The 13,308-nt window shown below is 44.4% G+C and overlaps 1 protein-coding gene across 2 annotated transcripts; it reads left to right on the forward strand.

The window, feature by feature from the left end:
* Positions 1-506: 506 nt before the first annotated feature.
* RNF185 (ring finger protein 185) lies at positions 507-13,235 on the forward strand. Of its 2 annotated transcripts, none has more exons than XM_048964482.1 (7): positions 507-616; positions 5,523-5,754; positions 7,169-7,187; positions 7,815-7,927; positions 8,442-8,496; positions 10,212-10,329; positions 11,445-13,235. In XM_048964482.1, the coding sequence occupies exons 2-7, from the start codon at positions 5,573-5,575 to the stop codon at positions 11,540-11,542; spliced, it is 585 nt and encodes a 194-aa protein (XP_048820439.1). In that variant the 5' UTR covers positions 507-616; positions 5,523-5,572; the 3' UTR covers positions 11,543-13,235. The 2 variants fall into 2 exon arrangements, with proteins under 2 accessions (XP_048820439.1, XP_048820440.1); XM_048964483.1 differs by lacking the exon at positions 507-616 and adding an exon at positions 3,494-4,934.
* The last annotated feature ends 73 nt before the right edge of the window (positions 13,236-13,308 follow it).

The raw sequence follows: 13,308 nt of genomic DNA on the forward strand, positions 1-13,308 counted from the left end.
AGAGCCGCAGTGCCGTCACGGCTGCGTGTGCCCGGCAGGGACAAAGCCCGGAGGTGCCGCCTCGGTGCCTCTCCCAGCTGACAGCTCCTCAGCGCCGGGCCCGTCCTCTCCTCCTCAGTTTCTCACAGCTAAATAAATAAATACCTCCTCAACGCTCTTTGCTCCCTTCTCGGAGCAGCTCTTGCTCAGACCGCGGCACTCCGCACCCCTTCGCGCAGCCTCGCCGCCGCTTTCCTTTCTCCTCCGCTCCGCCCGGACATTCTCTGCCGCGGATGACGCGCAGCCCGCGCTCGTCGCAGCGGGAGGCATCGGGACACAGCGCCCGGCGACGAACGGGCTGCGGGGAGAGCAGAGCCGAAAGTCACACGGGGAGCCGAGGCAGCGCTACGCGGAGGCTGAGCCGGCTGTGCTCCCGGCGGTGCGGCCGGGACAGCTTCGGGACGGCTCGGTGGGAAGCTCCGTAGGACGGCACGGTGGCACAGCTCGGTGCGGGCGGAACGCGGCCCCGCGGAGCGGCAGCGATAGGCCGGTCCCTTCCGCCGCGCCGCGCTTCCGGGGCGATCAGGTGACGGCGGCCGCGGGCAGGGAGCGGCTCTGCGGATCGCCGAGAGCGCCGGTGAGCACGGGCGGGTGGACGGGTCTGGGTTCGGGTCCGGATTCGGATTCGGGCCCGGCTGGAGGCCAGGGGGCGGGGGGAGCCGAAGCCGGGACGCGGCGGCTCCGGAACGCGAGGATCGGGCCGGTTCGTCACCGGGGCGACCCGGAAGGCCGGAGCCGTTCGCGGCCGTTGTGACCGACCGGGATGGGGGGCGCCTCGGCAGCCTCGGCCCCCGGGCCGGTGTCGGCAGCGCGGGGTGGGTCCGGCACGGGTTTCGCTCCGCTCCGCCGGGCCCGCGGCGCCGCCCCTCCTGCCCGACCTCCGGCCCCGCCGCCGTGCCGGGCCCGCGGCCGCCTGACGGCGCTCGGTGGCGGAGCTCCGTTCTTCCCAGGCCGCGTCCGGAGCCCGCAGCGCAGCACCGCTGGCCGCTCCCGCCTGGCTGCGGGCAGGGCCACCGAACAGCTGCCGAGTGCCTGCTCTCGTTGCCCCGCGCTTACCGAACCGCGGCCCCGTTCCTGTTTTCTCACGTAGCGCTGCTAATGCGGTCAGCCTGCTTACAGATCGTTCGGTGTTTTACGTAACACCAGGCCAGGAGAACGCTCGCTCCTTTACCCAACTGCTTCTATCGGTGCTCTTTCTTGTTTAATTTTCCCCTTTAGACTTATTGGTAAGAGAAGAAAATCTTTGTTTCCACATTCCTAGGACATTTTCTCAGAGTATCACATTTCTGTGGAACGACTTATAAAGGAGAATTACATAGTTGCTTTTCTGCTAGCTTGTCTCAGCGTGGCACATTGGTGAGGTGCACTGGTGAGCTGTGTTGGCTGCTTCCAGCTGCCCACAGAGCTGTTCAGCAGGGCTGTACCCCAGCAGCGCCTGTCATGCAGCCCTGTGTTGCAGGATCCCAATTAACAAAATGAGGCCAAGCGAGGGCACGCTGCTCTGTCAGACAAATGGGTGCTTCTGAACGGTCAGATGATGGCACAGATTTGGATCCTGGGGCTTTATGGTGTGTGGTGCTGCCCGGGTTATGGGAAGTGAAAAGGTGGATTTACAGGGAATGTTTCAAAAGGGTTAAAATATCTAAGTGGCGCAGAGTAAAAATGTAACAAGATATAAAAGTGCCTTTAATGATTAACAGTGTGCCTTCAGTCACGTATCTGCTAACTTCTACCTTAAAATGACAGTCAAGAAGTAAACGTACCTTTTTCTGGACGCTGCCAACGATTATCAGCTCAGATCATCTGTGGCTTTTACTTGAAGTCCAGACAGCTGTAATGGGTTAAGAATCAGATTTCTGTTAACCCTATGAACGAGAAGTATTTATATAAATTCTGTCAGTATTTTTGATAGGAATTCTGATGTTAATTTTCCTTTTCTATAACATATGTATATAAAAAAATGATATTACCACTGCAGTAATGGGAAAAACTGACACATCTTCCTTTCCATTAAAACAGCAGGAAGTCGACAAACTAAATCAGAGCTCGTTTCAGAAATGAATGAGGGCTGGATTGTTTCAGAAGTCCCAGATAAAATAAGATTCATAAGCAAAAAAGGGTGGAAAAGTGTCTTTCTCATCGAATTTAAATCTAACAATGCACTATTTGATTGTTATGTGTTAGATGTTGGGAAAAGAAACAAGTTTCAAGTTTTATCAGTAAACCAACCAGTCCTATGGCCTCACTGTTGTTTGTTTTGTTTTGTTTTTTTTCCCCTTACTGCTTACAAAAGATTAGAAATGAAATACTTAAAACATTCTGATGTGGTAGTGCTCTGAACATACATTCTGTAACTGTTTCACTCTAATGACATCAGCTTCTCTCTGTCTCTGTTCAGTTATCGTTCACCTACTCTGCTCTGTTTCCAATGGAATATTTTCTATGTTTTAACTTACAGTGGAAACTCTCCCAGTCTGTCTGGAACAGCTTCTCTTGTATTTCTAGAGTCAGGTCAGTGTATTTTAGCAAACACAGTCACTTTGTGAGCCCAGAAATACGGTCTTTTACAGTATCCATTGGGCTTACATTCACTAGTGTGCAGCTCCTCCCGCTATATTTACAGATTCGTTTTTGAGGGATTTGAGTAACATTCCTTACTGCCTGTCAGTGACATTTTTATTACTACACAGCCTGTTTTCCCACACTTACTTCCTTCAGGGCCCACCTGCTGCTCTCAGTTGCCATGGAACGCTCAGGTCTTGGTGCACCATCTGCTTCTTGGAGCTCCGGCTTCAGCTCTGCCAGCTGCACTTGCAGTTTCAGCACCTCGCTGGGAGTCCTGCTGGATCCCTAAACATGTACCTTCATTTCCATGTCTTTGCCTCCTGCCAGGCTTTCTTTAGTTGAGGAAGATTGCTGAAGCTGGCTTGCTTCATAACCGTTCACCTGCTGGCACTCTTGGTGCTCTGGATGCAGTGAATGCCAGTGATTCTGTCACTTTTGGAGCAGCCTGTTGGGATATTATAGGGGTCATGATTACAGTGAAATAAACAGCTGGTATAAATGGCTTATAATTAGCAAAGGCAGTAATTTCCTGCAAATATTCAGAGAACAAAACAAAAAAGAAAAATAAGATCTTTGCGTGCTTGCAGTGAGATCACAGCTGATTTTTATGTGCTTTCACTTGTTTGCAGCTCGTGCTCCTTGGGTTGATTTGGAGAGCTGATCAAAGATGAGGGTTTAGCAAACCTAGACTGGCATCTGTCAGGTCATTGCTCTCTAAATTCTGTTTGCTTAACCCCAGAAGTTGTAGTACGTGCCAGTGCACTCGCAATCTTCATCCTGAGCTCTAATTCAGACAGAAAACAGGGTCTGTTTGGCCTGCTGTGTGTCTCCCTTCCAAGTTCTTGGAGGTTAACTTGGAGGGAGCCTTGGAGTTTAACTAGGCTCAGGTGCCATTTCAAGAGTTTGGAGTTTGTTTGACATTTGGAACAAGTTGAATTTGCAGTTGAACTCCTACTTGAGCATTCAGACTGCGTTGCAGGTAATGCAGCACACAGTGCACGTTTTAGTCACTCAGTGCCACTTCAGCGTGCGTCTTTGTAAGCGTGCTGTGTGCTTTGCAGGTGAACAGACGTGGAGAGCACTTGCTGTGGACCTGGTTATTTTAAACAGCAGTCCATAGGGAAGAGGAAAGCACTGTGAAGGTTTCTCAGGATAACATTATTTATTTTTTATTGTTGCATTTTGATATATTTTCGACAGTTCAAATCATTTAAATCCTAATAGGTCATCAAGCTCAGTAAGCCTATGGAGAAAGAATTAGGAGAGGATTCCAGGGCAGAGTACCATAGACCTTCTAGGAGAGAAAATTCACTGCCTGTCGCATTGTATTATTTCAGTCTTTTTTTCTGTCTCAGCTGTCTTTATTCCATTGCAATAATGATATCCTTATGGATTTCTCAGTGTATTTCTTCATAAGTTGCTGTTGGTCTTTTTTTGTTTGTTTTTAAATTATTTTTCTCATAGTTACTAAGGGCTGTGAGTTGGTTGTTTTGGGTTTGTTTTCGGTTGTTTTTTCAATCAGATGTTAGTGAAGGTGAAGATATTATCTGTGTATTTCTGGTGTTAAAGATAGGGCATTGAATTTAGAGAAAAGAACATTGCTTCCCACATTGGTACAGAAGTTAACTTATTTAACTCGTGCATGGTTGCCTTTTGTGCCCAGGTGTGAGAACCAGGCATCTTTTGTGCCTGTCCCATAAAATCATAGTGGTGTTTCATGTTTTGAACCCTTTGGTTTTAGGAAGACTTTCTTAATGTTGATATTAATTGCCAGCACATATGGATAGGTCTGAGCTGGGAAGTTTTCAAGCATTACTGAGCAAGATAGATGGGAGCTACCAACAGTTCTGGTAGTAGGGATGTGTGAAAACTCTAGGCTTCCTTACTGTGTTGTTTGTCATCTGGCAGTGTTTTCATCTGCTTGGAGCTACCATGAATGTTAATTTAGTACAATGCAGGACCTTGCTGCTGCACTGAAATGATGGTGTGAAATGCTAAGCAGTGCTGAAAGCAGTGTGTGTTAAAGTGCAGCATCTGTGAATGCTGAGCTGCCCTTCTGGGACGCTGTGCAAAATGATGTAACTGAGTGAAAAGGCTCTGCAGGAATAAATCTCATCTTCTCCCTTGTTGTAGCTCAGTGTCACCACAGCAGAACTTTCATGAGGCTTGTGTATGAAGCTTACTTCACTGCGTGGTTGGATTGTGTTGTATGGAAAAGGGTTTTGACTGTAACAGCTACAGATACTGAGGTTTTATTTTGCTGTCCTGAGCCTGTGCTTCAGCACTGCTACAAAGAGGGAACACTTAAGGAAGCTTTGAATGTTTCTGGGGTAAGTTTGCAAAGTATTTAGCTTCTGAAAAATTCAGGTTCCCCTTTGCGAATGCTTTACTGTTTGTGCTTTGGCAGAAGGTTCAGATAGTCGCCTGCTTCTCTCTCACAGCCTAATCTAGGTGTTCACATTCCTGCAACAGAGAAGTTGTTGCTACTGAAGTAAAAGAAATGGTGTCTTTGACAAATATGATGATACTAAAGAGAGATAAAAGCGTGTCAGTTCAGTAATTTCTGTGTTGCTGCTATGATTGTTAGACATGTTTGATTGCTCTGCAGTATGACTAGGTGAGCTCATCTTTCTCTCAGCAAATGGCATTTATGAGAAAATACGACGGCTTCATTTTGACTGTGGACCTCAGTTTCTTGTCAGTAAGTTTAAGATACAGGCCATGTGATAAGTCAGGTCCTACTGCAGGATGTTAAAGTAGCTTAGAGAGAGCTTTTTTTAGAAGCTACATTAAACTAAAACCATCAACAATAGGATTCAAGTGCTTCTTAGGTAAATTACTGCTAGTTTGAATAAGGACAAGAAAGCAATGCTATAATGCCAATAATGTGGGTATTTTTTTCCCTTTCTCACTGTTAGGATTCCAACAGGAAAATTTTCTTGCTCTTGTGTCTGGGGAGCTCCTCAGGATGGCAAGTAAAGGACCTACAACTTCTGCATCAACAAAGAGCTCCAGTGCTGGAGGGACCAGTGGCAGCAGCAGCAGTAATGGTGCTGGGGACAACACTAATCAGGACAACACTTTTGAGTGCAACATCTGTTTAGACACTGCCAAGGATGCAGTTATCAGCTTGTGTGGACATCTCTTCTGGTAAGTACACAAGTCCCCACTGATAAACAGAACACTGTGCATCTCTGTGATCACCTTCTGTTTATAATTCTATTGAATAAAAATTAGTTTTTGTCCATGGTTTTGGGTTAGAAGCAGTTTGGGTTTGCCTCAGAACTGTTTTTATCTTTTAAATGCCCATGTTCTGGGAAGGAAGTTTTTTGCATCTTAAACTTTTTATACCTTCTTTTGTAAAAGCAAAGCCCTTTAGAAGCTGATTGCTTACGTTTGTTATTTGCTGTGTGCTGGCTGGGCTAGCATAGATACCTTTTTCACACCTAAATTCCTTACAGTTTAAAATTCCTTACATACTTACAACCCCATCTGACAGCAGGTTCTAGATGCCAAATTGCAGTCTTTTCTTTTGAGGGAACGTGCTTTTCCATGTGATCTGCTTCTCTTTTCCATCTCAGCTTCTTATTTAGGTAGCATGGTCTAGAATACACTCTTGAACATTAAAATGTTATGAAAATTGACATGGGTAATTTGTTTTATACAGCAGATTAAATTATGCTCATTAATTAAACGAGGCCTAAAAGAGCATTTCTTTTCTGTGCTAATGTATGTAATGTCTAAAGGTAGATGGGAATTAATTTGCTGAAGTCATATTAAGATTAAACTATTGGAAGGTCTGCTATCACGGAATGGAGCTTAAAGAATAGAACCTTAAAGAATAGAATGTATCTTATCTGAACAGTGTTGCAAAGGCCACTCTGGAAGCAGATGGCTGCCGAGCAGTTTTAGCTTCTGTTTCTTTTTTTCCCTTTGGGTACTTCAGTTGCTGTGTTAATTTAAGCTCAGGAGTAGTTCTGTATAATGGGGAGCAAACTGGATCTCACAGCTGGCCCTGTTTTAAGCAACAGATTAGACAAGAGGCAGCCTGAGGTCCATTCCAGCCTCAGTTATTCCACAGTTCTACGGAAGTGCCCAATGTTTTAACATTTAACAGATGACTCTCATGAATTCTATTAAGATCCTGGAGTCTCATTACTGGCATTTTTCTCATTTGCATCTTAACTCAGGGATATCTTTCTATGAGATCAGAAAAGAACATTTGCAGTAAATACCACAGGATGAATTAAGCCTTTGTCTGGGGCTTTGGTGTAGATGAAGGTGCAGGAATTAAAAAGGTGATGTGGAGATGATCATGTTAGCAACATAGTTGAATTGCATAACCTGGAGATTGGGCTTGGGCTGTGCTTTTAAAAATTGCTTTAATGGGAGGTTATGGAACTGGACAAACTGGATTCCAAGGTTCTGTTGTCTCTAAGCTGTGTTATCCGGGGTGCACTTTATACATTAGCGAGATCAAGTTGTGAGTAACTAATTATATTCACACACCCCCCCTTTTTTTTTTTCCTTCTCTGTGATCAAATTGTCCTGGGAACGCTCACAGCTGGCCTTGTTTACACCAGGTAAGAAAGGTTTCCTTTTGCATTGTCTTTCATCAGCTCCAATGACTCAGTAAAGCCCTTGGTTCTCTGCAGTATCCTCCCCCTTTTCAAATGCACTTCGTTTTTTCCAGGACAACTGCAACATGCACAAGAACTTGCAGTCTAGACTTTCAGCATAAAGAAAACTTAGATTCTCTTCCGCTTACTTCCCACATTTCAGTTTCTTACCCATTAGGTATTGCTGGTTTTGGTAGGAGAGTTACTGTAGGCAGTTCACGAAGGTTTAGTTTGCAGCCTTAAATGCTGAGTGTCCTTCTTGCTGCAAATGTAAGTTTTACCTTGTGGTGCCATTATAGAACAGGATGATAGGATGTGCAAGGCCTTGGCTTATGCAAAGCTGTTGGTACTGCTTATTTCCTTGCATTTTTCCAGTGCAGTTCTAATGGTGTACACATCTGCAAGTGGATTGTGGCAGAGCAATAGCCAAAATGGCAATGCTTTAATGGAGAGTACTTACTATTTGGTGCAACATTTTGCTCTGTAGCTTTCTGATAGGTTCCTAAAATCTGTCTGGCTACAAATTAAGTCTGCATGTTGTTTTCATGGTTTTATTAGCTTTCCTATAACTTTTCCTTTTTTTTATTTTAGTGGTTAGAAACCAGGCCAAACAGACAAGTGTGCCCTGTCTGCAAAGCAGGAATCAGTCGAGATAAAGTTATTCCTCTGTATGGAAGAGGCAGCACTGGACAACAGGACCCCAGGTAATAAACAGAAATACAACGATTTGTGTGACAACTGCTAGGGTTTAAGGTGAAACTACCGAAGTGTTGGATTCACAGTGTGACATGGTGTCAAAAGACTGATAGAAATGACAATTCTGCTAAATATTTCTGGCTTTTTTAGGGTTTCAATTTGCATTCCTTATTTGACTGGCAATTTATTTTAATTTGTTGTTAATTAACAGAAGTAGTAGACTTCAATGGATGTTATCTGACTGGAGAGGCTTATATAAAATGTTCATGGACTTCATTGTTGATCCCCTGTTTCCAGCCTTTGCAATGGAATTTTTTTTGTACTGAAAAGTGCAACATCTTAGGAATGTGATGCTGAAAGTTCATGTAGCTGTTGGGTCTGTTCAGCCATGTTATTTTCAGTTTTGCTGCAGCATGGCCCTGTGAGAGCATTCTCCAAGTTTGTTCTGTCTTATGAACCAACCTATTGCAGATATTGCTGTCTGTGTGCTTAAATTTGAGCTAATTCTACATTTTTTTGTAGAGAGAAAACTCCACCACGACCCCAAGGACAGAGACCTGAACCAGAGAACAGAGGGGTAAGGGGAAAAAAAAAAGAAAAGCTCAAGGAAATAACTTGTTTTCATTGATGGTGGTGCTTATTCATCTTGGAGGACACAATGTGTGCATAAGGTCCTGTGTGAAGGTCCTGTAGAGATCCCCAGAGGCTGTTTATGAATAGGTGATAGGTGCTGTGTGGCAGAAAACTCCATTCCCATAGTGCTATTTACAGTCCTAAAGAATGCAATAAATTGAATTGTGCTTGATGAAAACCCTTGTGGAATTGCTGGAAATGCTGTTCTTCATACTTGACAGCTTTCCATATGCAGTCATAAGGAATGCTTTGCTTTGAAAGTTCTATAGGATGTTGGTGTACCCTTGCATTTTAAGAAGAAAAGTAGATGTGCTTGGTGGATATGTGCAAATTTGAAGTGGGATTTGTGGTTTTGTTGAGGAGATTACATAGAATGAATGTAAACAGCAGCTGGTGTACATTAGAGATGTGGGAGTAGCTATAGAGCAGACCTCAGTGTTTTCTGGCATGATGACAGTGACCTGATGAAACAATGGTTTCATTCCAGGTAACTCAGCCCAGGGTCCTCAGAGAGCATGAGCCTCATGGCTCAAGCAAACAGCTCTACTGGGTGTGATTAAGGAACGTTTCTGTATTGTAGAGATTGGGAGCATTGTAGTTCTCTCTCACTAGGGAGTTGCTTTCTTATTAAATCATCTGCTGTCCTTGCATTCCAGCTTTTAGCTGGTGCAGTAAGTCAGGGGAGTCTCAAAGATGTAGCAGTAGTGATGCTGCCTTCCTGCTTCCTGCAAATGTAGGCCTTGTCATGCAGAGTGCTTTGCTGTCCCCTGCAGTTAGCCCTTACAGCATCCTTCATAGCATAGCATCTGACAAGAGTCATGATCAAGTATCAAGGCAGAAATGTCTGGCTTTTATTATGTGAATAAAGTCATATTTGTCCTTCAATGTTTGGAGGTGATCAGAGGAGTTTTTCACAGTTGGTCACAGTTTTAATTCTGAGATCAGAAAACACTTTGCTGGATTATAGAACTCAGAGCAGTGACCCGTCTGCTTTTTAAACGTGACACAACTACTTAGATTAATATTTAGTTGATTTAAATGGTGCACTGCTTTTATACACTAGGGTTCACCTTAATTCAGAACACTCTCTGATTTGATGTGGAATTTTAGTCTGGGGTCAATGCTGTAGCACTGTAAATCTTCTTTGGTGGTTATATGCTACATCAGTTAGAATTGTGACATGATTCTCTAGTTTGGGTGTTGGTACTGCTCTTTATAATGGCCACTGCCATCCCACTGGCCGTCTACTGAAGGTTTAAATGATGCACGTGTGTCAAAAGATCAATGCAGGTTATTCTCTACAGTATCTTTTTTTTTATAGCTATGTGGCTAATAGCTGTTACTACAGAATTATTGATACAATTTTTAAATGTTGTGGTAATGTTGATTTTGATGTATTGTCTTATACACACTGTTTTAAATAGAAAAGGTTTATATAAACATTTCTGTTAATTTGCAGCCTTCAAGCACAAAGTGCAATTCCTACTTGTCATTTTCTCAAACTCTTGGGTTGCTGTGGTAAATGCTTTTAGCATGACAGCTCAGGAGGTATTGAACAACAGTGGCAGACTAAAAGTCTGGCTAAAAGGCAAACAGTTCTGAAATAGGCCTTAAATTATTTGTACCTTTTTTTCTCTTCTGTTGCTTTGTTCTCTGCAGGGGTTCCAAGGCTTTGGGTTTGGAGATGGTGGCTTCCAAATGTCATTTGGAATCGGGGCGTTTCCCTTTGGTATATTTGCCACAGCATTCAACATAAATGATGGGCGACCTCCTCCAGGTACCATGCATCCTTTCTGCTCAGAGTCCTATCACAAACAGATATTTTACAAACCCTTTTGTAACTTAAACAAATAACCTGTTAAATGACAAAACTTGCTGAATAGTAAAGTAAATCAGTACTGTGTATGGAAATACAGGAAGAGGGAAAACATGCAGTGGAAAAACACAGTCCATTTCTGACATGTTTTGTGTGAGGGCTTATTCATATGTCACTGCTGTCTGATTTCCTGGAGTGGTCTTGCTCTCTAAAAATGAATAACCCCAGAAAACCTCTTCCCAGCTGCACTGTAGTCAAACTGAGTCTGCCTGTTTTGCACACACACAAACCTACAGCCCAGGTTTTCTCTGGACTTCCTCTGCAAAAGGTGCTGCCTGGCAAATATTCTTCACTACATCATATGGTTTAGAAATCATAAGAAACAGAAGCGTGTTTTTCATGTCACGCCTGCATTGCCAAAGACCTGTGCTGCCCTTTGTTCCACCGAATTTACTTATCATCTGTAGGTCACACTTCACTGAAAGTTTGTGTGTAGATGTGACAGAGCAAGGAAATGGAAATGTATGCTGCTCTCATAGCCATTGTTTAACCAGCTCCTTTGTCTTCTTCTCATCAATGGTGTCTATATGCAGGTTTCAGAAAGGCACGTCTTGAGCTTTAAATTTGCATGCTTTTCCTTAGTTCTGTTAGTCAAGAGTACACACACAGTTCTACTATTTATTTACTCAGTTATTTCACCTTGAGGGGCAGGAGCTCCCAGGTAGAGGTGGTGGTGTTCCCTAGGATGGAAACACCCATCAGCAGTGAATGTGGCTCAGTGCTGTCCCCAGAAGTACTCTGAGCACATCTGGATGTCCTGTAGCACTTGGAGCTGCCTGCTGCTATTAGTCATGAGCAAACTTGCCACAAGTCCTGCAGCAGGGAGCTCGTGCTTCTCTTCAGTTTTCCAGCATGGATGGCCAATCTAGGGGTAGGCAGTACTGGCAGCAGCAGTTTCTTAGCAGGTGGATTTCTTGTGTATTTTATATATATGTAATGAGTGTACTATATGCACAATATACAATATTCTAGAGAAGAGGAAGATGCTGAGCCGTGTTTTACTTCCTGTTTTCCAGCTGTTCCAGGGACTCCTCAATATGTGGATGAGCAGTTCCTATCCCGCCTCTTCCTGTTTGTGGCTCTGGTGATTATGTTCTGGCTGTTGATTGCATAAATCGTTTCCATTATTCTGAATACTCATAGCCAGAAAGGCTACTGAAACAGTTACAAACTGCTTCCCATCCCATTTTAAACCTCCTGGTGTCTGGTTCCGTAGCTAATGACGGGTTTCAGAAATTGGTGGTACTACAGCACAGTGAAGAATCTCACATTTTTGCACTACAGTTGGAAATTAAACATTGGTTAAAACGTATTTCAGCTCGGCTGTCTAGTACAACAGGTTCTGACCACAAACCCTGGGCCTAGCTTTGAGCTCTGCTCCTAAAAGGAGTGCTGCTTTGAAATCCTGTGCCAATCAGTTACAATAGGTTTATGTGAAAGACAGTTACCCCAAGGTAGACCTGGACAGGTAAGGAAACTTCTGCAGCGCCATCAGTATCTCATGCTTGGCAAACACGGTGGATCTGCCAGCGCTGTGGGTGCTACTCAGTTTCTTCAATCAACATCCAGCCTTCTTCAGGAAATCATCTTCAGCACGGCTGAGACTCCTTGGGCACAGCATGTGATACAAACGGAACCAGGTGTGGGGACTGGTTTCTTTTCTTGCTGTTGTTTCCCACAGCAATGGAAAACTCCTGCCTGATGTGGTTAGAAGAGCTACTAATTTATGCTGCAAATTTTTTAAAGCCTAAAGTTGCTGGAGCCAGACACTGGAAGATTCTGTGATGAAGCTGGGTGAGGTTATCGAGCAGTAGGACTTGCCTATCTGCCTCACCCAGCCCAGTTCCTCACTGACATAACAGTGTTGCCTTCCGTGGTTCTGTGCAGCAGCACTTAAGGATAATCCCCTCCCATCCCTGCCACTGCAGCTACATTTCTTTCTCCCAGGGCTGTGAGACTTTCTACACAAGATTGCAAATAAAATCCTATTAACAACCCTGAAGTTTGGGGACAGAAAGGAGGGCATCTTCAAGTGAGATTAGAGCTTAAAAATGGCATACTGTAAAATCGCGTGGGAGGAAAAATGAGATCCTGCACATGCCACAGCAGGGAACACTTGGAAGAGCTTCTCTGTGCAGCCACGCATGGCTACAAGATGGCACGGAACGGCTACAGTGCAAGTCTCGTCAATATCTACCAAAGACATGAATTAGAAGTGCTGGAGGAGACCACGACCATCTCTGTGCCAAGGGGAAAATATTTCCGAAGGTGAAATGTAGCCTGTTTGGAATCACGTTGGGTGTACAGCTTTAAAAGTATTCCTGATATATTTGTGTAGATTCCTTCAGAAGAGCAGACACGAGGGATTTCCTAATGAGATGAACAATTTTGATATTTCTCTGACTAGACAACTCCATTTCCTTTTTTTCTTCTATTGTTTTTAGATCGTTTTGATTCAGATCACTGCTAGTCACGATGATTTCCTGCGAGATGAATATTGTGACTTCCCTCATCATAGACGTACAAACTGACAGAGCAAATCAAGTCTTAGAAACTGTTTCCATAGTTAAGCTCGTTAACGTGTATGGTTAAAGTTGCTGGGCAGGGCACCTCGATTAACTGTAGTGGGTTATTTGTGTAAGTGTAAGACGTGACTCCGGGCAGTGGCAGCGTTCCGTGCCTCCCTGCAGCGCCCTGGGAGCCGTGCTGGATGGAGGCGCGGACGGTTCTTCTCAGCTCTTCTCTGGCCGTCGCGGGGCGGAAGCTCTGGAGGTGTCACGCCGTGTTTGTATCCTATCGCTCCCCTCGTATTCAGGCTGCGCGCAGCCGGTGACGGCTCGTTCAGTGCGTTATTGCCGTTACTGTTCACTAATTTTCACT

Source organism: Lagopus muta, chromosome 17, assembly GCF_023343835.1.
Source record: "Lagopus muta isolate bLagMut1 chromosome 17, bLagMut1 primary, whole genome shotgun sequence".
NCBI classification, from domain to species: domain Eukaryota; kingdom Metazoa; phylum Chordata; class Aves; order Galliformes; family Phasianidae; genus Lagopus; species Lagopus muta.

Coding starts and splice junctions, on each gene's coding strand:
- RNF185 (XM_048964482.1), top strand. CDS start 5,573: ATGGCAAGTAAAGGACCTACAACTTCTGCATCAACAAAGAGCTCCAGT. Junction 7,928..8,441: donor ACTGGACAACAGGACCCCAG/GTAATAAACAGA, acceptor ATTTTTTTGTAG/AGAGAAAACTCCACCACGAC. Junction 8,497..10,211: donor CTGAACCAGAGAACAGAGGG/GTAAGGGGAAAA, acceptor TGTTCTCTGCAG/GGGTTCCAAGGCTTTGGGTT.